This window comes from Lycorma delicatula, chromosome 2, assembly GCF_047948215.1.
Source record: "Lycorma delicatula isolate Av1 chromosome 2, ASM4794821v1, whole genome shotgun sequence".
Taxonomy (NCBI): Eukaryota; Metazoa; Arthropoda; class Insecta; order Hemiptera; family Fulgoridae; genus Lycorma; species Lycorma delicatula.
This window is the reverse complement of record NC_134456.1, coordinates 223854220-223879228: the sequence shown is the minus strand read 5'-3', so window position 1 is coordinate 223879228 and position 25009 is coordinate 223854220. Positions and strand designations below refer to the sequence as shown.

General features: G+C 30.0%; 2 protein-coding genes across 5 annotated transcripts in view; one reads left to right on the top strand and one right to left on the bottom strand.

The window, feature by feature from the left end:
- Positions 1-76: 76 nt before the first annotated feature.
- Positions 77-12235, top strand: LOC142319691 (cytochrome P450 9e2-like). Its single transcript, XM_075357250.1, has 3 exons — positions 77-1054; positions 9622-9867; positions 11483-12235. The coding sequence occupies exons 1-3, from the start codon at positions 118-120 to the stop codon at positions 11644-11646; spliced, it is 1347 nt and encodes a 448-aa protein (XP_075213365.1). The 5' UTR covers positions 77-117; the 3' UTR covers positions 11647-12235.
- An 11345-nt stretch (positions 12236-23580) lies between these two features.
- The window catches only part of LOC142319690 (putative cytochrome P450 6a14), a 35086-nt gene continuing 33657 nt past the window's right edge, over positions 23581-25009 (bottom strand). For all 4 annotated transcript variants that reach the window (XM_075357248.1, XM_075357247.1, XM_075357249.1 and 1 more), the window contains one exon: positions 23581-23993. In XM_075357248.1, the coding sequence (XP_075213363.1) occupies positions 23821-23993 (173 nt within the window). In that variant the 3' untranslated portion in view covers positions 23581-23820. The remainder of the gene's footprint in view (positions 23994-25009) is intronic.

The following is a 25009-nucleotide window of genomic DNA, read 5'->3' as shown; positions in this document are numbered from 1 at the left end:
TAATAAAATTTAACTAAAAAGTTATTTAAGAATTAAACATTTTTCAATTTATTTTCAGATAAAAATATTACAGAAATGGAGTTTTCATGGATAATAACTGCTATTTTAGGTATAATTATGTTTTATTGCGTATACTTCTTTTCTACAAAAGATAATAACTATTGGAAGAAGAAAGGGGTGCTAAGTTTAGATTCAAAATGTACTTTTGGTGTACTGCTAGATACATTATTATTTAGGAGAACTATGGCAGATATGGTACTTGATATATATAAACAACTAGAAGGAGAAAAATTTGGTGGTTATGTACAATTTATGACTCGAGTATTTGCAATACGTGACCCTGAATTAATAAATCAAGTATTAATTAAAGATTTTACGTACTTTGAAGATCGTGGACCACCGGTAGAAAAATCAGTAGAATTATTCAGTTCAAGTCTTAATAATTTATGTGGCGATGAATGGAGAATCGCTAGGCAAAAATTAACTCCGATGTTTAGTTCGGGTAAACTTAAAATGATGTTTGAACTGATAAAAGAGTGTTGCAGTGAAGCAGTGTTATATTTAAAAGATAATAAGGATGATCTAGAAGCAAAAGGATTTATCTTGAGACTTATTATTAAAATAATTGCCAATGCTGCATTTGGTTTAAAAGTAGATGTTCTGCATGAAGAGGGTGCAAAGACTAACAAATTTTTCAATGCCAGTTCAAAATTTTTTAAACCATCCGTTAGTTTATTATTTAAGTTTCTTATTTTTGTATCGTTTCCAAAATTAAGAAATCTTTTTAAAGTTAAACTGATGGATGATGATGTCAATCAATTTTTCAGAAACTTAATAAAAGATATTACAAAACATCGCCAAGAAACTGGCACACGGAGAAATGATTTTTTGCAGATTATGTTGGATCAGAAGAAGAAAGAACAAACAAATTTAAATAATGGAATTACAAATGTATCTTTTAATGATGATGAAGCAGAGGAACCTGAAGACAAAGAACTTTTGGAACAATTAAAATATGTGGATAATATAAGTAACAACTGCTCAATACCAAATGGTGAGTATTACGAAAAGTTTAATTTAGTTTTATCAGATTTTGTCAGTAGTTTTCATACTTCATGTAATCTGGACGTTTACGTTTTTTTAAAAATTGTCTGTTACAGTATATTTGCTTGCAGACTAAAGTTCAGTGGTTATCATTCTATTGTGTTCAGCAATCAATATTGTTACCCTTGATTGATAATTCTGATTCATTATTTTTAAAAGGAGGTTTTGGAAAATCTTAATGAAAAATGTGGTTGAACCACCTCACTCAAATACATGGAACTGTGTGATTATTGTGAATTTGAAACCTCATTCTTTTAAATCATATGGTTGATTATTAAAAAAAGACATATTTAAAAATATATTTTTTACCCTCCTCATTACATGTTAAATTTATCGTACATTTTCTTTAACATTTTCACAAAATATAATTGTTTTCTCATTTGATTTAAGTCAGTTTTCTTTTATTTTGAATGAACCTATTAACTACAGAAAATATATAAGTATAGTCAATACATAGGCAATGTCTACATAATTAAAGATACAACACAGTGGCTGTGTGTGTAATGCTTTAACCTGAAACATTAACATTATATTATTTAACAGAAAGCTTTGAAATATTTGTTTCATGAAGTGGTGGGGATATTAGTAGGTTTCTCTACCTCGCCATTCTAAACCACAATCAACACTAACAATATCCAACAGTAATTAAATTATCCAAACGTGTTGCAGTAAACATAAGTAGGTAAATTTTTCTTTTTTCTTTATAATGAATAAGTTTCAGTATGTTGAAATTACTTTTCCAGTTTCCTAATACGGTGATTACTTGTTTCAAAAAATATAATTCCATTTTGAAAAAAAATTAAATTATTATTTGTTATAAAATATATTAATCTAAGTTTTATGTATTGTGTACTGGTGTCTTGCTTTAATACATTTACCATCAACATTAAATTATTCTCATATGTGAGTGGCCAATATAAGTTACTTTTTTTATTTTATTTTTTTTTTGTTGGAGTTGAGGAAACTTTTTATAGAGACCACGTTGTCTTGAACCCCATTGTAGTGTGGCACTCTCCCTTCAAGGCCTACCCACTAAAACCCCTCTTCCTCTACAACATGTGATGTCAGGCTCACCTTAAGGTATTATCACAGCACCTCGAGGATCTTTTCTCCATCCACAACTGCATTTCTGGCCCCGTGCCTCAAACTTATCGGGGCCCTGAGTGTTTTTTTAACCTCAACCTTGGAGCCAGGGCCTTGCCCCAAGGAAGATTATGAGGTAATCATTCAGTATAAGTTACTGGCTCATCATTAGCTTGTGGTTTTAGATGCAGATATTTTACTTAAATTACATATAATTTTCTGTAAATTAGGTTAGTATAAGTCATCTGTATTTATGTAGTGTAAGGCATTAAAAGCAAAAGCCTCCTTAAATTGTTCTAGGAAATTCCTATCAAGTTAAGAAACTTTTAATAAGAGTTTGCTCTAAATTCTCTGACTTTTTAAAATTTGGCATTATGAAATAAAAGATTGTAAAAATTCTTCATCAATTTAGTATACTAATTGGTTCTTCTCTGAAGTCTTTACCGAGGAATTAATAACTGCTTGAATTAAAATTTTAAAATAATGATACCATACAAAAGGGTAGGCCTTTTTTGAATAGCCATGCTCTAGCAAAAGATATTTGGGCATATTCAAAAAATTCACAAAGAAGTCTTTGTGTGATGACATGAATTATTCACTATTGTTTGAAGCATGGAACTCTTGGTTTTAGCTTTAACAAAAGTTAAAAATTATAATTACCTCTTATAAACTTTAAGACAAGACAAGATGTCTAAGAAAAGAAATCAAACTGAATGATGGTAGCAATGTGTTGAATTTTCAAATTTTGAAGGTAATGGTGGATAACATAGACAATGATGATGAAACTTTTTAAATTGTATTAATTTACAGATGAGACAACTTTTTATGTCAGTGGTAATCTAAGTCGAGATAGCTGCTGAATTAGAATTCAAGCCATCAAATGAGGTAGCTAAAGAACATCCAATATTCTCTGAAAGAACAAGTTTGGTGTGGATTCAATTACAGAAATATTGTAGCATTTTTTTTTCAAGCAAACCATCACAGCCAGGTGTTATCTTACCTTTTAGTTGTTATCTGGCAAATAGAAATTTCAAATGTTATTTCTTTAGATATATGTTTTTTTTTTTTGTATGATATAAAGTACAATATTTACTGAGTAGAAGTTAGTGATATTGAAACACAACTATTTGTTCTCCATATTTATCTTTTCTTTCATATAAATGAATAAATATTTTTTTTTGTGCTTTTATTAGTATACATAATAATCTTTCTTTTTTTCATAGAAATATTTACTGATGACTTTATTGCGTCACAGACTTTAAATTTCTTATCTGGTGGCAGTGAAACAACAGCTACAGTTCTCAGTTTTGTTCTTTATGAACTAGCCATGAACCCGGAGTTACAGGTTCAAGTACAACAAGAAATTAGTAATGTTCTTTCTTCTCATGAATTCAATTATGAAGGTGTGAAAAAAATGAAATACTTGGAACAGTTTATTTATGGTAATATAAAATATTAAAAATAAATAAAATCACATTCATAAATGTTTGGAAATAATTAAACATATGCTCTGTAAAAATTTTTTATTCGGTACTGACCTGGAATATTACAGTGAATAGTGCCTTAAATTTCAGAAAAATATAGATTGTAGTACCTAGAAATACTGTAAGATATTACAATAATAATTTTGATGTTTAAGATAATTTAACATATGTTTTATTTAATTATTTTGTAAGGTATCTACATAATTTTTATAATAATCATGAAATATCATCTACTGATTCATTAACACTATTTATTTAGCCTCTCTAAAAATACTAGAGAATCTAGGAAATGCTTTTAATGACTGAAATTCAGTGAAAGGAAGGAAATTCCTGATTTTAACCTCCCCCTGTAGAGAGGAGGCCATATTTATATATATTAACAACTACTAGTATATACAAGTGGCTAATGAATAAAGGGACCAATTTATTTTGAGTAGTTCCCTTATTACAAGTCCAACAACCTCCTCAGAGTATGGATGAGCAGTGATGGGTATTCTATTGCCACGGGAACAATAGAGTGCATTGCCCTGGGAGATGGAAAACAGCCCCCAAAAGTAGAACAACTTTTTAAGAAAGGCCACAGTATTAGAATAAAGAAGACATGTAGAATGAAGAAGAAAGATAAATAAAATGGATATATTAGGTCTGAGTAAAATATGATGAGAAGAATAAATAAAGAAGAATGAAGAAGTATCGTATTCTATTTGGAAGAAAGATAGGAAATAATGGAGCACCAATAATTATGAGGAATGAATTAGGAAAATGGGTGCAGAAAATATGTTACATAAATGATAGATTAATATTATTAAGGATTGGGGTATTATCAAAAGATCTAATTGTATTATAAGTATACGCCAACATGAAATTATGAAGTTGATGTAAGTAATAAAATAAAAAAAAGACTGCTGTAAAGTACTGATGGTAGAGTGGAATGCTGTGCTTGGAGTAGGTGAAGAAGTGTGGTAGGAAACTTGACTTAGGGTTAAACAAGATTTAAAGATTTAGTGAACAAAATTTAGTGGAAATGGATTAAAAGAGGGATCAGAGAAAAACTTATTTATTACCAAAACTTGGTCCAAAAACCATGAAAGGAGGAAATATACTTGGGTATCACCCGGGGACAAAGCGCACTATCAGATAGACTATATCTTAGTAGATGAAAGATATAAGAATGCTGATAAGAAAAACAATGGATTACCAGGTGCAGATATCAATAGTGATCTTGTGCTACATGATAGAATTGAGAATATTTTTAAAGAAAGTAGAGAAAGAACATTTATTTAAGAAATGAAACTTAAAAATGTTGAAGAAATTAAATGAGGAAACAGTGGAAGAAAAACTAGTTAAGGTTATTAAACAAAGCAAAAAGGAAAATGAGAAAAGTGAGGATACTTGGATGAAAATAAAAATTGCCATACTAAAAACAGCAGAGGAAGAAGTAGACTATTATGAATGAAATAGAAACAAAAAAAACATGGTTAACAACAGAAATACTAAAGAAAGAAGTGAAAGAAAGAAGGTGGTGTAAGAAAGAAAAAATGAAAGAGCACTGTATTACAAATTAAATATTGAATTAAGGAGGGAACACAAACAGTTAGGAAAAGATGGTTGAAGAAAGAATATAATGATATTGAGGACTTGAAAATTAAGGGGAGTATGATATGAAACATGTTAAGGTGAAGAGCATTAGATGGGATAAATGAAAAGGTAATGATGAATTTTATAAATACTTAAAGGAGGAAGGAGCAGAAGAAATAGTTTAATTATAAGATTGTAATAGGACACACACAATGGGAGAATGCCCTGAAGGTTTTGTGAAAACAGTAATGATATCTATTCTGAAGAAAATTGGTACCTGAAAATGTACAGAACGCAGATGATAGATTTTGTAGCTTAAGCTGCTATGGAGGCAAACAGTATGAAGATTTAATAGTAAGGACAAATGAAGGAAGAATAGAAAAAGTAAAAAAAAATTACAGATATTTTGATACTATGGTAATAGCAGATTGGAAAAGTGCAATGAAATAAAAGGAAGGATAGCACTGGAAAAGGAAGCCTTCGTAAGAATTGGGAGTTACTATGTAGTAAAAATCTGGACTTAGTTTTAAGGAAGAGGTTAGCCTCAATTTTATTTTGGAGTGCTGTTGCACTGGATGAAGAATGGATGATAAGGAAGAGGGAGAGGGACTGGATTTAGGCTTTTGAGATGTGGATATGGAGAAGGATCGAAAAAATAAGTTGGATGGTTAAAGTGAGGAATGAGGAAGCAATTAACAGGATTAAAGAAGGAAGAGTACTTACGTTCTTGCATAAAAGAAAACGACAATGATTAAGACAAGTTGTTAGAGAAAGTGGAATCTTGACAATTGCATTGGAAGTCTTACTAGGACAAAGGAAGTGAGGAAATAGAAGGATGAAGTTAATAGTTAAGATGAAGATTGAAAATTACAAACAGAATATTTGGATAGAAGTGGATGTAGACAGAAGTAGCAGAAAGTGCAACCTCATAATCCAATGAGATGAGGATGACAAGTATGTCTTGTACAAACTCAGGCCTACTATTCCTGAAATGTGTGGTTAATCCAACTCTAACCATCAAAGTACACTGATATCCACCATCTTATATTCAAATTCAAATAAAATTAATTTACCTTTATTAGGATATGAACATCAAAAAATTCAACTTTACTAATCAGTTGTTTAACGACTGTGTGTGACCATGCTCTTACCTCTAGATGGCACAGGGGAGTCAAGTAAATTAACTGAATTTATTTATCTATTAAATATTTATCAACATTTATTACTAATGTTCTAACATGATATTAATGTTTAGTTGATACAAAGTATTATGACTTATTTTTGTTATCACTCACAATAAATGTATAGGCTCATTCTAAATGAAAAATAGATTATAATTCAGTTTATTTAGTGTCTGCTTTTAGAAAAAAATTTAGATGATGATGTTATTTCCATCTTTTTCTGAGTTTTAAGTTTCATTCTGTTGGTTTACAATCACCAACCCTACTTTAATATTCTTACTCTTCTTCCTTCATACTAATGATAACAAGTGATCCAAATATAAATAAGTTAAAGGTGAAAAAAAAATATATATATGTATATATATATATATATATATAAAACCAAAAACCAAATTGAAAAAATTCTGAAAATAGAGAGGAGAATTGTCAGAACGTGTATCAATAAAAAACACCAAAAAGAAGGCCAATGGTGGATTGTGCCAAATGAGGTGGTGTATCGAGAAATAGAGCCTGTTACTGATACTATGCGGAAAAAAAGAATTTCTTTCTTTGGTCATCTCATAAGGACACCGGAAACAAGACTGTCAAGAAATATCATTGAAAAGCTCTGGTTCCAAAAGCTAGAAGTAGGATGGATCAAAGAAATTAGAGAAGATATGAAAGAATTGGGAATTTCCCTGACTGACCTACAGAATAAAACTGGAACAATTACAAAGCTAAAAGACAAAAGCATTAGATTTAAACAAAAGACAGACAAACGACAAAATACAACGAAGAGGGTGTTTATGGATGAAGAAAAGAAAGCAAGATCTGAACGGATGAAGAAATACTGGGCAGCTCGGAAGAGTAAAATAACACGCTTTTCTCAGAAAAGATCCAACTAAAATTGATTTAAGTGGTCCCATGTTGGCCGTAAAAGCATAATAATAATAATAATATATATAATAAGTTAAAGGTGAGACTTATACATTAAGGGGACTAGCTGTCCTGTTTTTCTTCAAATTTTTAATATGGAATCATTTTCATTAATGTAGAGGGAATAACTTCATAATATTTCAATCAATAATAATTAAAATAACCACAAAATTAAAATTTCACAAGAGATAACAACTACCAAACACAATATACAATTGCCATTCCACTTATGTCTTTTTATTGTTTGCAATGAATAAACCTTTCTCGCTTTAAGTCGTAGTTCAGTCAGTTGTTGTTCACTGAAAGTGCTGTGTAACTATGTTTTATCTGTACAGTTCTGTTAATAACTTTTGTCATGTGAGGTGGAAATTTGGGGCCTGCCTCATAAAGAAGTAAGGGTGTGTGTATACTTTCTTTCAGTAAAACAAAATTCTACCTGTTGGCTAAGTAAGTTCAACATACAACATGTAATATAAAAATATTACATGGAAAATTAACAACACAGTAACGCTAAAACAAAACAATGACAAGAACAACAAAAACATCTTATAAAACAAAACATCAACAAAAATAGAATAAAAGAGAAATCCAAGCAGAGCTCTAGATCGCCTCACCAACCCTTTCCTTTGCTAAGTACACTACAAACTCTCCACTATTGTCCATTCGGCCTGACTCCTCCAGTTTACACAGAGATCCAATGCCAACCTGATAAGATCAAGCCGATGGATGGTCTCTGTACTCATTAACTCGTATTTTGAGCACTCATAAAGAACATGGTAGGTGTCGTCCAATTGTCCATGCTGAGGATATACCCCAGAATCCACCAGGCTGAATTTCTGCAGTCTGACCCTGAAAGCACCATGGCTGGAAAGAAATTGTGTCACATATTTATTAGGGTGTGCCCATGAGGCGTCCTTTCTTTTTCCTGTTTAGCCTCCGGTAACTACCGTTTAGATAATTCTTCAGAGGATGAATGAGGATGATATGTATGAGTGTAAATGAAGTGTAGTCTTGTACATTCTCAATTCGACCATTCCTGAGATGTGTGGTTAATTGAAACCCAACCACCAAAGAACACCGGTATCTACGATCTAGTATTCAAATCCGTGTAAAAATAACTGGCTTTACTAGGACTTGAACGCTGTAACTCTCGACTTCCAAATCAGCTGATTTGGGAAGACGGGTTAACCACTAGACCAACCCGGTGGGTTACCCATGAGGCGTCCTGCAAACCAACAACATTTGGGGAGAGATCATGCGTATAATGCCCACCATCTGTCTCATCCCATCTGGCCTGCTACAAGGCATTGCCATGTTATTCAATTTCTTGAACTTTATCTGAAGCCAACTCACTGGACTTCTTAGCAACATATCGCTGCTGCTTCTCAGACACAATTAAGTCTATCAGTTTCACGCCTGCAATCATCAAGATTGCCTCCCGTGAAATAGTACGGTAACCAACCACTACCATTAACAATATTAGGCATTGAGCCCTTAATAATATGTCCCAATAACTTTTATATTTTAGCCTGTCCACCCAAACAGGCACCACGCATAGCATAATAGCCTCGCACACACCTTTATACAGAATGCTCATGGTCTTAAAGTTAAGACCCCAATCAGGATTTACTACACGTCGAATACCGAAGAAGACATTGCAGGCCCTCTCCGCGACGTATTGAAGGTGCTTCTTAAATTGCAGTTTCTCATCAAGAAACATCCCGAGGTACTTTTGAACCTGAACATACTTTATATGCTGTCCTGCCATCGACCACTTGACCACTCACCAACAACCATCGTTATAAAATAAATTATAATTAAATTATTTACCTAGTGTCTGTTTTTAGGGAAAATGTTAACAATTTTTGTTTGCCAAGATAACATTTTTTATTCTTTACATTTTGATATGTATAATATGTTGTTATTTCCAATCTCTTTTTTAAGTTTTTTCAGTTTCATTCTATGCCTTTATTATCACCAATTATGTCATCATTATTTTTATTCATATTCATTTACACTGATGATAAAAATGATTAAAAATCCAAATATAAATAAAATTAAATATGAACAAGTAATAATTCTGTAGCCACTAATTATTTAATTAAGGAAATAACAATAAAAGTAATTTTATTGTATTTTAATTTCCTGTAACTGCAACCATAAGTCCAGATTTTATGAGATGGCATCTATTGCCTAATATTATGATTGCAAATGTAGTTTATTATATGAGTTAGTTTGATAAAATTTTTTTTACATGCTGTTATTGTTTGTTACAGAAACACTGCGTCTACACCCAATATTAGGAGCATTACTTCGATACTGTAAAAAGGATTATAAAATTCCTGGAACTGATGTAGTGATAGAGAAAGGTACAATGCTTAACATACCGGTTTTGGGACTTCATAAGGACCCTCAGTACTTCCCAAACCCAGAAAAATTTAACCCCGATCATTTCCAAAATATGGAAGTAATACCTAAAAATGTTTACATGCCATTTGGATATGGTCCAAGGATTTGCATAGGTAATTAATTACATAAGATTTGTTTTAAAATAAATTAGTGCCTTGAGATAAATTAACTTTTTGAAGAATAACTTTCTTTAAAAATAAATGTACATCACTATCATTTAAATATAAATAACAGCATATTTCACTTAATGTAAATAAATGTACTTCATTAATTTTGTAATTCTCACATCTGTATCTGAACTAAACATTAAGTGGTTTTATTTAAAACACAGTATATTTGCTAATGTTTTGTCATAGGATCACATAGATAGATGAGGACCTAAGTAAAGGCTTACCTAGCTTGAGGTTAAGGAAGTTTGAAAACTTCACTCCCTTGTAATCACCATTAATGTGCAGTCAATTTAAATGAATATTATAGAATATAAACGAATACAAACACTGGAATTTATTTGTTCATAGTATCCAGCTCTGGTTTTTGTTTTATACAAATATTATACGCTATATAGATTGCTTAATTATCAGCTTAAATCTTACCGGAGAACATGTCTCATGCGTATCATTGAGTGAGCTATCTTTCAGTACTCATACTTCATGATTTATCTATTTTAATATTATTAACCTTTGGTTAATAATATTAAATCTTTATTGTAAATAGATAATGATTATAAATAGATAATAATATTAATATTTATTGTTAATAATATTAAATCTTTATTGTAAATAGATAATTATATCTTTATTGTAAATAGATAATGATTTATGGAAGTAGAGAATGTGATAAATTTAAATTAAGACAGCACATTTTAGTGAAAATAGCTGATGTAACAATATTATTGTCAACATTATTTTTTTCAATTGAAGTCTTCATAAAAAAAGAGAAGAGTATTTTTAGCTTCTATACTTCCAGCTACATTTGTCAGAAGACAAATTAATTAATTTTTGAATCAAGGCTGCTGTATGGCTTCATTCCGTCTAGTATGCTAAGTTGATTTGCATAAAATAAATTATTCAATATAACTTTAGTATTCAGTTTAAACAAGCTACATTCATAACATGTATTTATTTGAATAATTAATAAACTGAGTATTATTAATAGGATGTAGCGTAATATACTTAATAGTAAATTAGAGAAAAAAATTACAGACATAATGTTGAAAAATAAAAGCACCCATTAATGCTAAGAGGCTTGTTCATAAAAAAAGAGTCAGAATAATGAACTGATAAAATATTAAATTCTATTTATTCTGTAATTAAATGATAAATATTCTATCATAGTACGTTACATTTAATAATTTGTTAATAAATGTTTGTTACATTCAGTTTCTTTAAAATAAGAATGTATAAATTTCAATGTAAGTTAGTTGTCATTCACTCACCTCTGCACCATTTAAACCATTACTGTATATCTGCACGACCTTAACTCATTTTATTGGTAAATTTAACACAGTTTTTGTCATTAATAAGTATAGTGTTTAATTATGCAGTATAATTAATGTTTTTTGCATTAATATATTTGCTATGCATGATTTATGATAAAATTTAATGTCCTAATCAAATCTCTAATTACATTATAGGATGAAAAATAAATGTTTATTTTCATAATTTTTCATGTTAACAGTGATTACCATTCTTCACAGATATGATTATATACATTTTTTTTTGTTTACAGCAATGAGATTGGCAATGTTGGAAATGAAGATCATTTTGGTTTCTTTGTTGTCACATTATACAATAGAATTAAGTGAAAAAACAAAATTACCATTAAAAATGTTTAAAATATCAGTATTCCCAGGAGTTGATGGCGGAATCTGGGTGAAACAAATACGTAATTAATTTTTATTAATTACCATCTCTGTCACCCTTCCAGTGTGTTTTTGGACAGATTTGACAATCAAAGAGTCTTTGCTTTCCACCATCTTCTGATCACTACTGGAAAAGTAACTAAATTACTTTCACATTCCTTCCACCGACTAAACTAGAAAAGGGAACAAACAAGGAATGTTCCACACACACTCAGAGTAAAAAGAAACTACCTTCCACCAGCACACCAGGATCAGCACTGCAGGAGTAACAGTGCTCCCTTTCTCTCACAGCCTTGCATGCAGCTTCCTATGTGTGCATGTGTACAACAGCCAAACACCATATTGCTGTTCCATACAAAGATGTTTTTCATAAACTGGGAGATGGCTACTGACATTAAGCTTAAGGATTATATATTGTACAAGTATAAAGAAAGAACTGAAGAAAAAAGGACTCATTATATTAAATATTATCGATAATATCAAGTGGAAATAGAGGGTGCTGCAGTTCCACAGTGCCTATAGGCGAGCTGACACTGCATATCAGTAGTTATTAAAAGCTTTTTTCTAATGTTATTTGTTATACATCAAGTTTAAATCTTACTGAATAAATTTTTTATTTTGTCTAATAGCGTCTTTCTTCTTGTTATCATTCCTTTTTCTTAGCCAGCCTTGCTATCATTCATACAACAATGTATATGTTTATTGACAATATAACATAGCATCTTACATATACATATAAATTATTATATATTACATATGTATATGTGTGTCTGTGTATATTTGTTCACCTGATGAAGTAGTGTGCACTGCAAAAATGTTTGTGAAACTTAAAAATGAGGGAAAAAGCAACATTTTTTTATTTGATTGATAGTTATATTAATTCTACTGCTATGATGATTATTTTTTTCTTTTTCCTGTTTAGCCTCCAGTAATTACCTTTCAGGTAATACTTCAGAGGATGAATGAAGATGATATGTATGAGTATAAATAATGAGTGTAGTCTTGTACAGTCTCAGTTCGACCATTCCTGAGATGTATGGTTAATTGAAACCCAACCACCAAAGAACACCGGTATCCACGATCTAGTATTCAAATCCGTGTAAAAATAACTGACTTTACTAGGACTTGAACACTGGAACTCTTGAGTTCCAAATCAGCTGATATGGGAAGACGCTTTCACCACTAGACCAAGCTGGTGGGTTGCTATGATGATTATCAGTAAGTTATTCTTTAACCCATATTTTGCCATGCTCTGATGCACTGATCATAAAATGATTTCTTAGGTTTATACTTGCGTGATTTCTTCTGAACCATATATATGATTTTTGACCCTAAGGTATGTTTATTTATTGATTTATGAAAGGTTGTGAAAGTGCAACTTCAACAGAAAAGGGTGTTCAAATTAACACACTGATTTAAATTAATATTTTTTCACATTTTTATGAATCTAAATAAAAACTAAATAGAACAGTAATAAGGATACAATATAAAAGGTTTACGTTTTATTTCGTTTAAATAAGATAAGTTTACATAAAAAAATTATAACTATTTTTGAGTACATAATAATCAATTAAAGTAATATTGTACATTGGAGTTTATTCTTATATAAATTATTTAAAGGTCATCTCAGAAGAAGCAAAAAGTGATTAAATTTAGTGAAATATAACATAAAGTATGATTACCAACAAAGAAGTTTTTGCTATTATTCATCATTATGCAAGATTGTTATTGAAGCAGGCTACTTAAAAACAGTAAGAAAATATTATTTCGTGTAATAATAATGCAAAACAAATTACGTTATGTTATCGCAACTTCAGCTGTATATAGGTTAGGTGGGGCTATGGAAATCTCTCCTTCTACTTTAGTTCAGAAAGCACATTTTCCATCTTTAAATTTATCAGTATTCCACATTGTGTTATGTTCTATTTCTATTTTATGTGTTTTAGTTCTGTTTGTATGTCTGCAATCAGTAGATTATGATCTGTATATTCACCGACCCAAGATAAGATTTTACAAATTCTTCACACTATTTGCAAACCACTGATTTACTAAAATATATCAATTTGGTATCTTTTTTTGGATCTCCTTAGCTTTTCCAAGTGTTTAACATTCTTTTATGATTTGTAAACCATGTATTAGCTATTCTCATCCTACTCCTCACAAAATTCAATCAGTCTCTCTCTTTCACTCCTTGCCCCCATTCCACATTTTCTCTTTTTTCTTCTCCCACTATGTATTTCATTCTCTGACCATAATTGTTATAATTTGCCTTTTACCTAATCATCACGCACTTGATTTGTTTGGCCGTATACTCTCTAGCAACTCTACATTCTAGTACTTATGAATAACCAAGTGTACATGTGTAATTAATGTTACATGGGTGTTATTTTCACCATGAACATGTATTATGTTAATGAAAAAAGACCTGATGTAGACACTACATGAATTCCTTGTACGCTTGCTAAATTACTTATACACATTTTTTGCTGCACTTCATTTAAAATTATTTTGTTTGACAGTGAGATATGAGCCTCCAATTCTTTAATAAAGCGGACAGTTACACAATTGCATTGTGGTGGATACCACATTTTTTTGTAGTGACTGTATCAGCAGTATTTTATATATTAATTTTGTTTCATGTTACTCAGATATGAGTAATCAAATGTTGTGTAAGTGAGAACGTGTCGGATCTGTAACCATGCACACATCGGTTCAAATAAATCCGACTTCATGTACATATATATTTTTGTAACTTTTTTAAAATTTAAATGTGTTGATTTATAAATAATTATTAATCTCTATAACATTTTTTTAATTAAAATGAAAAAGTACGTAAAATTTTATTTCATTAATAACTTCTGATTTTTATTGATTTTTTTTTTATTGTTATTTATTGTAAAATTCTTTTTTAGAATCAGAGGTTAATAGTTATTAATAAATCAATACATTTAAATTAAAAAATAAAAAAGTTTAAAAAAATATATCTGTATGAAGTCGGATTCGAATCGATCTGTCTTCACCTTATAAGATCCAAATATTTCATTAATTAAAATTTTACTTGGTTATAACTCTGGAACCTATGAAAATTAATACCACTTATGATAGAAAAGCTCTCATTGATGGCGGCTTATTAGTGCAGTTAAGAAAAAGCCCAAAATCCATTTTTTTTTTTGTTGGATTTTCGGCCTTTTTTGGATACTTTGCTCCAATCGATTTCAATCAGAAGGGGAGGGGCACAACTAGATGTTACAGCAGTCCTAAAACCAAAATTTCAACATCTTCTAAAATCTTCTTTCGGAAACCTTGCATGATGGGGGAAAACCGATATCATATTTTAATTCAGGACGAAAAATACTATAAGACGTCTGTATAACCAAGATTCAGTAAATCGTGAGGTAATGGGATTATAGGATTATAAATAATTATTATCCCGGCAGAATAGAACCTTTTTCATATAACTAACAGTTCCGTGATTCGCAGACTACTTAAGGTAATATATTTAGTTTTACAATAAAAATTAATCGATGAAGTAAATATTAAAAATAAAGTATAAAAAAATTTTAAACGTGCTTTTAAAAAATCTAAAAAAATGGATTACCCAGTATTCATAAATAGAAGACAATTTTGTTTTCACCATAATAATATGTATAAAGTTGTCATTTATTATTGTTATTCATTAATAATATTTTTTTCTAATAAAAATATTAAGTCATAAAACAAAAAATGTAGGAAAGGCACTGGTTTTTCAGTCAATTTTACATCTATTTTATACACTATGAAAGAGATTGGAAGAGAAACAAAATGATTATCAGAGTTATAGGTAAAGTTTTGCAAGACCAGAATGAAAAGCATGGGGCGCGCTTTCATATTCACTAACTACATAAATTCTTTAAATATGCAAAGGTTTTGATGCAAATGGAAATGGTAGCTTTAATATCCAATATCTAGTAAATATCTTTGGATGAACTAAAGTTAAGGTGCAAAATAGAATTGAGGTCGCGCAATAAACAACTTTATATATTTTGTTGAAAACAAAATTATCTTTTATTTATATTTACCGGGTAATCAGATTTTTTAGAAGCACGTTTAAATTTTTTTTGTTATACTTTATTTTAATATTTACTTATAGATTAATTTTTATTATAAAATTAAATACATTATATTAAGTAATCTTCAATTCACATAACTATTAGTTATACGGAAAAGGTTCTATTCTGTTGGGATTATAATTATTTAAATAAATTTAATTTAAACAAATCGATTAATTAAAAATGAAATTCTTTAAAATAAACGTTTAAAAATATTTTTTTTAATAATTAAAATTGTTATTGAATGTAACTAAGTAATTTCTATTAATCTTATTTAAATTATTTACAGATTTATATACTACTAAGTAAACTTAAATATCCACAACAGCCAGTTTTATTTTAAACAAACATATACACTTGTAAAAAATAAACATAATTTGTTAAAAATAAATTTGCATTTATTAAAATTATTAATAATTCCACACTTAACCTTGATGCTCTTAAATTGAATGACAGAGCTTTATTTTAACTTTCAGTTAATATATCAGCTACACACAGCTAATTGTTTATATTTAGGCATAAACAAACTATTAGCTAAATAAACTTTTATTTGAATAATAATTGTTTAAAGGAGTTTTTATTATAACATTGTACAGTGTAAATACTGATGTATTGCCATTCACAAATCTAAAATATGAGAAATTAAAAAAAAAAACTTATTGTTATACAACTACATTAGTGAAGTAAGTTCTTTATTTGAAGTAATTAAGCTATTAAAAGAAGGTGGTTGGAAGTAAATTATGTATTTGAGTGATAAATATGTTATTAAAATTTCTTCCTATTAGAAGAGTAATATGACAATAATTAAAGTTAAAATTTACATTATAATGCTATATTTTTTCATAGGACACGCTATTACCGCTTCAGTGACAGCTGAAAATAGTAATATTATTACTACCAACGATATTATTATTATTTATTAATAATATTTTTTTATAATAAAAATATTAAAAGTCATAAAACAAAAAATGTAGTAAAAGCACTGATGGTTTTTCAGTCAATTTTACAACTATTTTTAATCTATTTTATACACTATGAAAGAGCTTGGAAGAGAAACAAAATGATTATCAGAGTTATAGGTAAATTTTCAATCTATCATATCACATATACGCTCACATTATGCGATATGAATACAAAATTAACTCTTCAAATGAAAAATTGATATAATAAAAAAATAAAATAAAAATTATCGTACTGGTGAAAAATAGGTACTTTCTTTAATTCTTCCTACAATGTATCTTCTTAAATAGTTTTAATGTTCAAACAAACACATCTACCGGATAAAGAATAGTAAGCGTATACCTACTGGAAAAAGATAGGCTTTCTACTCCTGTTTCAAATCAAACAAATAACCTATCGCTAAGCAAAACGATTTGGTATAACTATATGTTTTCGGTTATAAATTTCCAATACGTTCGTTATATATATATACGGGTTTTCACACGATTCATTTTAATGTCCAAAATTAATATCAAAATTATAATTTCACTCAAAACTATATTTACGCAAAAAGAATATCGGGATTTTAATTTGTTAAAATATTTCTTGGACGAGGGAACAGTGTTGATTTAAGCCTAGCATTAAAGAATATAAAGGACAGTTTTAGTTGCACATATGACCTTAGATCGATTCACTATCTTTCTCCTTGAAAGCGCCATTAGCAAAGATGACTCCTGAACGGAAAACCTTCTGCGTTTTTACAGTTTGCTAAATGTGAATTTGCAGTTATATTTCAATGTGGGTTCTGCAGAAAGTTAATGGTGATACTTAAAGCGACAATAACATTCGTCGATGACATAATCGGTTTGAAACGACCTGTTGTATACGTAAAGGGAAAAGTACCGGACGACCGAGAGTGTCAGAAGAAAATGTTGAACGTGTCAGGGAGTCTTTCCTGCGTGCCTCAAAAAATTTGTTTGGAAGGCCGGCCGCTAACTAGCAATGTCGGTGGAGACAATGTGGAATGTTTTAAGGAAACGTTTACTACTACTACTGCGTCCACTACTATTTTATTTTTTTTCAGCTGTTACAGGCTTTGAAGCCCACCGACTACGAAACGCTGTAGCATGAAGATGACTTTCTTGATCGTATTGTGTTTGCGATGTCAACATTTCATCTAAGCGGAAAAGTTAGCTCGCATGACTTACATATCTGGGATCAGAAAATCTCCTGTGAACTCTTACAGTGTCAGACGGACTCCTAAAATTAAATATTTTATTGCTACATTCCGAGGAAAGTTTATGAGCCGTTCTTTTTTCTCTGAAGCAAGCGTAACAGGAGTTTTTATTTGAATGTACTGCATGCCTGCCTCTTTCCTCAGCTGCAAGTTGGAAAATTTTATTTGACAGCAAGACGATCCGCCGCATCACCGGCATAACTCTGTAATCTGTAAGGGACCGGTTGAAAGACGTTTTCTCCGAACGTTGGATGGGTTGGCATGAACCCGATGACAGAACTTGTTTGCGGTGACCTCCACGGTCACCCGATCTGACTCCTATGTGATATTTTCTTTTGGATTGTTTTAATAAAGGCTCTTGTGTATGTGCCTCCGTACCTGCTTATCGATCTATCTGATTTGAGGCACAGGATCGAAGGGACAATCGCTTCTATTAACGACCTCGCTTCCGTTGAGGAACTGTTCTATCGCTTGGATGTGTTCCGCGTGACGAAATACGCTTACATTGAACGTTTGTAAGGAAAACTATAACAGTTACTCTTTCATTTTTTGTGATTTATTACTATAATTTAAAGATAAAGGATATCAAATAGCTTTAAAACGCCGATATTTTTTGTTGAGCATCCTGTATTATACATCCTGTACAAAAAAAAAACAAGTTTGGTCGCTTCTTTATTTGTTTGTCAGGGTCAAGAAAAAACCTTAATGCCATAAAAAATATTAGTTGAATCGTTCCCACGTACTAACTAACTTTCAAGCCTCGATTGAAAAATGAAATCTAGTTATAATGAAATATTCAAATCGTTTAAAAATTTGTTGTGCTTCCGGTATCAGTAAAAAACTTCAATAACAGTTTTTAGGCCCCCTTTCATCAGGCACAAAGATCTACTAGTACTTCTTATACAGAAAAAAGGATAATCGACCCACTTCTTTAAAAAAAATTTACTTGTCCCGCTCTGGGAACACATAAGTATCGGAAATTGTTGGGAACAGATATATCAAGTACACGATACATCGATATCGATTTCCGAATTATATTCCGATATTCTGATCGTTATTCTTAAAAGTGTGCTGTAGTTATGGAGCCGAAAAATTGAGTCATTGATTTGTATCTTCTTAAACCATCATGCACCACAGATTCCTTCAAAAATATGTAAAAAGTTATCAGCATCTGTTATTAGTAAATGCTCTCTTAAATTAGTCTCGCTTCCCTGAAAGAAAAACACATCTACTAATGTAGAGCTCAAGGATAAAACAACCTGTCACTTTTTCTCGCTTTGATTCTTTATATTTATTACATATAACAACTGAAATCAAAATCTATCACAATGTAGACAAAAATATCATGTGCGACACTATTTTTTACATTTACTATGTACAAGTACTCTGTGGAAGTAATTTTATACATTTTTATTTAATCACAAATCTAACAGTGAAAAACACAGTAGTGTCGTTAGGAGTATATAAAACAGCTTATTGAAAGTTCGTTTTAATAAGACAAGCTACAGAAAGTTGCTGCAACAGAGACAATAAGTAAGAGATATCCTAAAAGAAAGGTAACGGTGATGAAATAAAAGATTTATTCTAGAACAGGCTGAAGAGAACAAAATATTTTCTGTAACCTAATTTTCGATCGGCCAACCTGATACGGTAAAGGTTTAGAGGAAAATGAAAATGTTTAGATTTTTAAAACAAAGCAAAGAAACGACTTTACAACTCTCTAATTACTTTTTTCTAATAAATTTGTATTTATTTTTTTAATGCGCACAGATGTCATAACATTGTTGTAGGCGATCTGACATAAGATGCAAGTAATTCATATAAAATGAGGCTGACATTCTTAAAATAGACTTGCATTCCATGACACCTTACTGATGAAAGTGAAAACTTAAGAGGAATCCTGACTTATTCATTTAACCAAATATAATGTTGCATCAACACTACAAGCTCGCCGGAATTCCAGCGATAGTCAACTTTTTAAATCACACTTTCATTATTTTCTCTACAATTATTGGTCATATAATGAATATAATTTCTCTCAAAAAGCATTTCTAACTACTGCTACTTGTTCTTTAAGTCCATTTCAAGTATAACAGTTGTAAGACTGATTTAGACATAAAGTGAAAACAGTTAACCTATTTCTGTTAACGTAATCGTTACATTTAATGCTTCTAAATTAGCTGATTTATAATATTTTTTTATCGGTTAAATTTTGTTCAATTTTATAGGTTTATTTTGATTCAATTTTATGTGGACACTTACAATCTGTTCTATAAAGTAGTAATCTTCACATAGCATCAATGAATTTAGCTGTCTGATACCTTTCATTATGTTAAAGCAATCGTATAATGGAATGTTACTTTTCCATTTCATCGAAAGGTGGTACAATGGGAAGGTTTTTTAACAACAAGCAATTCAGAAGCACAGTGGCAGGTAGTTAGGCTTCTTATGGCAATATGCTTACAACTAAATAAACACGCAAAAATGTTTGTCATTGTTTTGGCAAGTGAATATGTTAAAAATTTCACTATTCAGTTTGGTTTGTGAGATAATGAACATTAGCTTGAAAACCACAGGGATATTTTTGTACTTGATTTTATAAATATATATCTGTGTGTGTCAGAGTAAATTGAATCAGTATTAGAGAATGAGGGGTAAGTAGGTGTACCACAATCTATGCGCATTGAATGTACTTAGCTAAATAGTAACCCTGTGGATTAACAGATTTTCAAGAGATGAAAAACCATAAATTGTAGAGAATTTCTGGGATCCTACAGGCTTATTTTTAGTGATTCATTGTCAGTTTATTATAATAATTAAATCAGTTAGCCATCTGAGAGTTTAGTACAATAAATTTATTCTCAATTACTTTGTAACAACTTTTTATAAATGATTTTTTGATTGATAGAAAGGTTTTTGTTTTTGTGCAGTTGATATAATTATTAATATCTAAAAAATACAAAAAAAAAAAACAGACAGATTCTGTAAACTGAGAAAGATGTGATGTTCTTCTCCAGTAAGTTATCTATGAGTATTTTTTCTCTTTTCTTAGAAATCTTCCTGTACTATAAAGATAATTGATTATAACCAATAAAGCGTCGGTCACAAATACAGAATACAGTTCAATAATTTTATTTTAGCTCATTTTAAACTGGCTATCAAGAGGGCAATTATTTTAATATTCAGATAATATGATAGATTTAAAATAAATGTGTATACGTAATAAGTGATTAATAGATATTTTGTTAAAATAATATGAACTGCTTCTTCTAAAGGAAAACATCTATAAATTTAGGCCTGCATATAAAAATATTTTAAAGACATTACAATTATGACTTTTAATAGAGAAATTCATAGAAAATGCCACCTTTAAAGTTATCACTGACCTTCAGATCATACCTACTAATAAAAGAAATAAATAATAAGGAAGTTGGCAATATTAACTGATTTAAACATGGAAGAAAAAGCAATTTTTTCCCCCCTAAATAAAATCATTTTCACAATTTGTTACATTCTTCTATACATCCACTTACAATTTTTGATTAAATTAAAAATAAAATATAATCTTCAAACATAATTTAATCTAAAAAATATAATCAACCATCAATTGAAATTTAATCTGTACCTGTACAATTTAAATTTAATCTTCAAATATAATTTTGTTATGATTTATTTCCACTGTAATAATGATTTTTTTTTACTTTTAAGAAAAAGAGATCGTTATTTATAACTTGTAAGTTAGAACATTAATTGGCAAACTTTTACTTTTAGCGATTGACAGCTTGTTATAGTTATATTTTAAAATAGTGAAATAAAAACGTTAGTTACAGTAATTATTTATTTATCAGGCAAACCATTATAGGTAATTTTATAGAAGATATCTGTCACTCCCAAAAATTAAATAGTCATTTTCAAAATTAACAAGCCTTCCATGTCAGGCTTAGTATGAAAAATGAAAAATAAAGTGAGTTTCAATTTGCTTTTTTATTGAATTGAATATACAGTTAAACATTAGCTTGTCAAGTTTAATGAAACTCAGATTATATACAACTCTGTAAATGTGCATGTCTTAACTTCTTTCACTACATAACCAAAAAGAATAGTTAGATATTACTTTAAGAAAAAGCAATGAGTAGTGGCACTGTCTAATGCCCCTTTGTCTTCTGAATTTTACAAATGTAATGTAAAATATGATTAATAAAATGTTTAATTTGTTATAAAAATAACATTTTTTGCTATAAAATTAGTGTTTTGGGTGGAGTAATATTTTTATCTTGATATTAAAAAAAAGCTTGCAGTTATTTTTCTACTTTATTTCTCACGATATTAATTTCCCAGAACATCCTGTTTGATTTACCAGTAAAATTATAATTAGTATTACTTACTTGTGTTCACTTAATCCATTATTCTTCTACATCTTAATATAAAAGACCTTATTACCTTTACATCTAGTTTATTTTTGTTCAGATTTATTTTCAAGCATTAAAAATATATGGCCTTATTGTTATACCCTAGTATCTTATCCTAGTGGTGAAGATGTCACCTAAGTGTCCAGGCTCAAAATTATGGAATTACTTCAGCAAATTTTGGATGGTTAATCATTTCCTACTTTCTGAGACAGTGTGAAGTTAACATTCATTTAGGTTAAAGCTCTCTAACCCACCGGGTTGGTCTAGTGTTAAATGCGTCTTCACAAATCAGTTGATTTGGAAGTCGAGAGTTACAGCGTTCAAGTCGTAGTAAAGCCAGTTATTTTTTACACGGATTTGTATACTAGATCGTGGATACCGGTGTTCTTTGGTGGTTGGGTTTCAATTAACCATACATCTCAGGAATGGTCTAACTGAGAATGTACAAGACTACACTTCATTTACACTCATACATATCATCCTCTGAAGAATTATCTAAACAGTAGTTACTGGAGGCTAAACAGAAAAAGAAAAAGAAAAGGTTAAAGCTCTCTAAACAGATGTAAAATGTCACCTTCCTAATACAAATCTGTTTGCCTACTGCTTTCCTGTGGGGTTAGTTTCCAACTTTCCAATGTGTTGCTTGGGTTGCTAAGGGGGGCATCAAGCACGTTAGATGTTGAGTTGAAGTGAGAGGGGCTAAGTGTTCTCATGTATGGATTTTAATATTGTGTGTTGTAGATTGTAGTCACCACTACTCATAATCATTCCCATTAGCCAGCACTGAAGAATTCCCCAGGATACTTCCTAAAACCTCATAATTATTGTTAGAATACTTGCTTATATTGTGTTTTGATCACTGTAAAGTTGAACTCGCATTAAAATTTCTCATTAACATGATGTTATTATATTTCTATTTTTCTTTTCATTTTTAAGCATTACACTGATCAAAATATCATACGGTTTGTCATGCAATATGTGGTATGGTTGAACATCATGATTTAACTGACAATTATAATAATCTATAGAATAAATGTAACTATGATTCGTTAATATTTTTTTTTATATATATTTTAACATGAAATAATTAAAATGACTGTCAAATATTTCTGATGACATTTACTAAAAAATTGTCTGAATCAATGATTATGTATATCATATAATTTATTAAATACATTTAACAGTTAACAATATGTATTTATATGTCATAAAAACTAATTAAATTATGTTTTAACAACATCTGTTAAAATTGCAGGTAACAAAATGACAAATAAAAATAAAAGCTAAAATAATTATCTTTTCAAAATCATAATTTGAATTAAAAGAATATTTATTAAATTCAAATTACAGAATTACAAAAAAAATAATTTAATTTTATATCTCACAGAAGAGTATTTACAAACTGCGTGTGGTATTTATAACTATTATATTTACAAAGTACAAGTAATTAGACGATTAAATGGATACTATAAAATTGTAAGTAAGCGGTGTCCAATTTATCATTTATCAAATTTAGTAAAAGTACTACTAGATTAATGTATTTCTCTTGGTTCAAATCGGACCCATAAACCACCAACAACATGTTGTAAAATAGATTTCTTGTTCATTTTTATTGGTAATTGTGTTTTCTCGCTTAAAACCACATTAAAAGATGAAAATAATATTGCTAAAAATATCTTCATTTCTAACATTGCTAACCTCATTGCTAAAAATAAAAACAAAAATAAATATATTTAGTTCATTATAGCATTATTACATCAATACAGTTATAGTAACTTAACTAATTCTCAAAAGCCCATACAACCACGAAAATATCAAACTCTGTATTTGTGGTGAAATTGAGGCCAACTGTGATTTATGACGCTAGAATATATATTACGCTAGAGTCATTTTTAAGTTACAATTCTCTGCTGCAAATGATCAAAATTGCTGTTAACTTACTTGACACATACCCAGCAATTACACTCACATCCTAACTCCCATAGGGGAAGACACACACCTTGTGGTGATCCCAGTTGCCACACCGCCCCCTCTGTCCGTAACCCTAATAGGCTTTACTGGAAAACATCTTTTAGATCCTCTAATTCTGATAACACATCACAGTCATCAGTTTGGTCTCTGTCAGGATGCCATCAATGCAAAATGCCTCGGCAGATATTTCTATTAATGTATTTACACAACTTACTATCACCTTCTTATGGCTTCCTCCATCCACGACCGCCTACCATAATTTACAACCCTCAACTATCAAATTAAACGATTCGTGAAGGAGTCATCCCCATGCCTTCTTCCAACACCAATGTTCTCACATAAAAATTCTTCCCATATCTAACTTCAATTAGACTATGCCCTCAGATCATTAATTGAATGAATCTTTAAACACCAAAAATACTATTCTCAGACCAACAAAACAAGTGTTGATCGCAACAACAATAATTTTTTCCTACAATTTAATTTATTCAAAGTCCACTTATTTTCTCAAAAATCAAGAAACAAATTCACAAATTTAATATGCTTCTAATGAAAACAAAACCTACCTTTCTCTATTCTGTCCCCTTTCAGGAGCAAAGTCAATGCCTACACCCTCCTATACTGCAGCCCATCAAAGAATTCTCAACACATCTATTCTCATCCTAACAGTGAATATCTCAGCTAACCAAGGCTCATCCAGATGGGCCCCTAGCCTCAAGTTGCTATTTTTCATCTACACATCTATAATAG

Coding starts and splice junctions, on each gene's coding strand:
- LOC142319691 (XM_075357250.1), top strand. CDS start 118: ATGTTTTATTGCGTATACTTCTTTTCTACAAAAGATAATAACTATTGG. Junction 1,055..9,621: donor CAACTGCTCAATACCAAATG/GTGAGTATTACG, acceptor TGTTTGTTACAG/AAACACTGCGTCTACACCCA. Junction 9,868..11,482: donor TGGTCCAAGGATTTGCATAG/GTAATTAATTAC, acceptor TTTTGTTTACAG/CAATGAGATTGGCAATGTTG.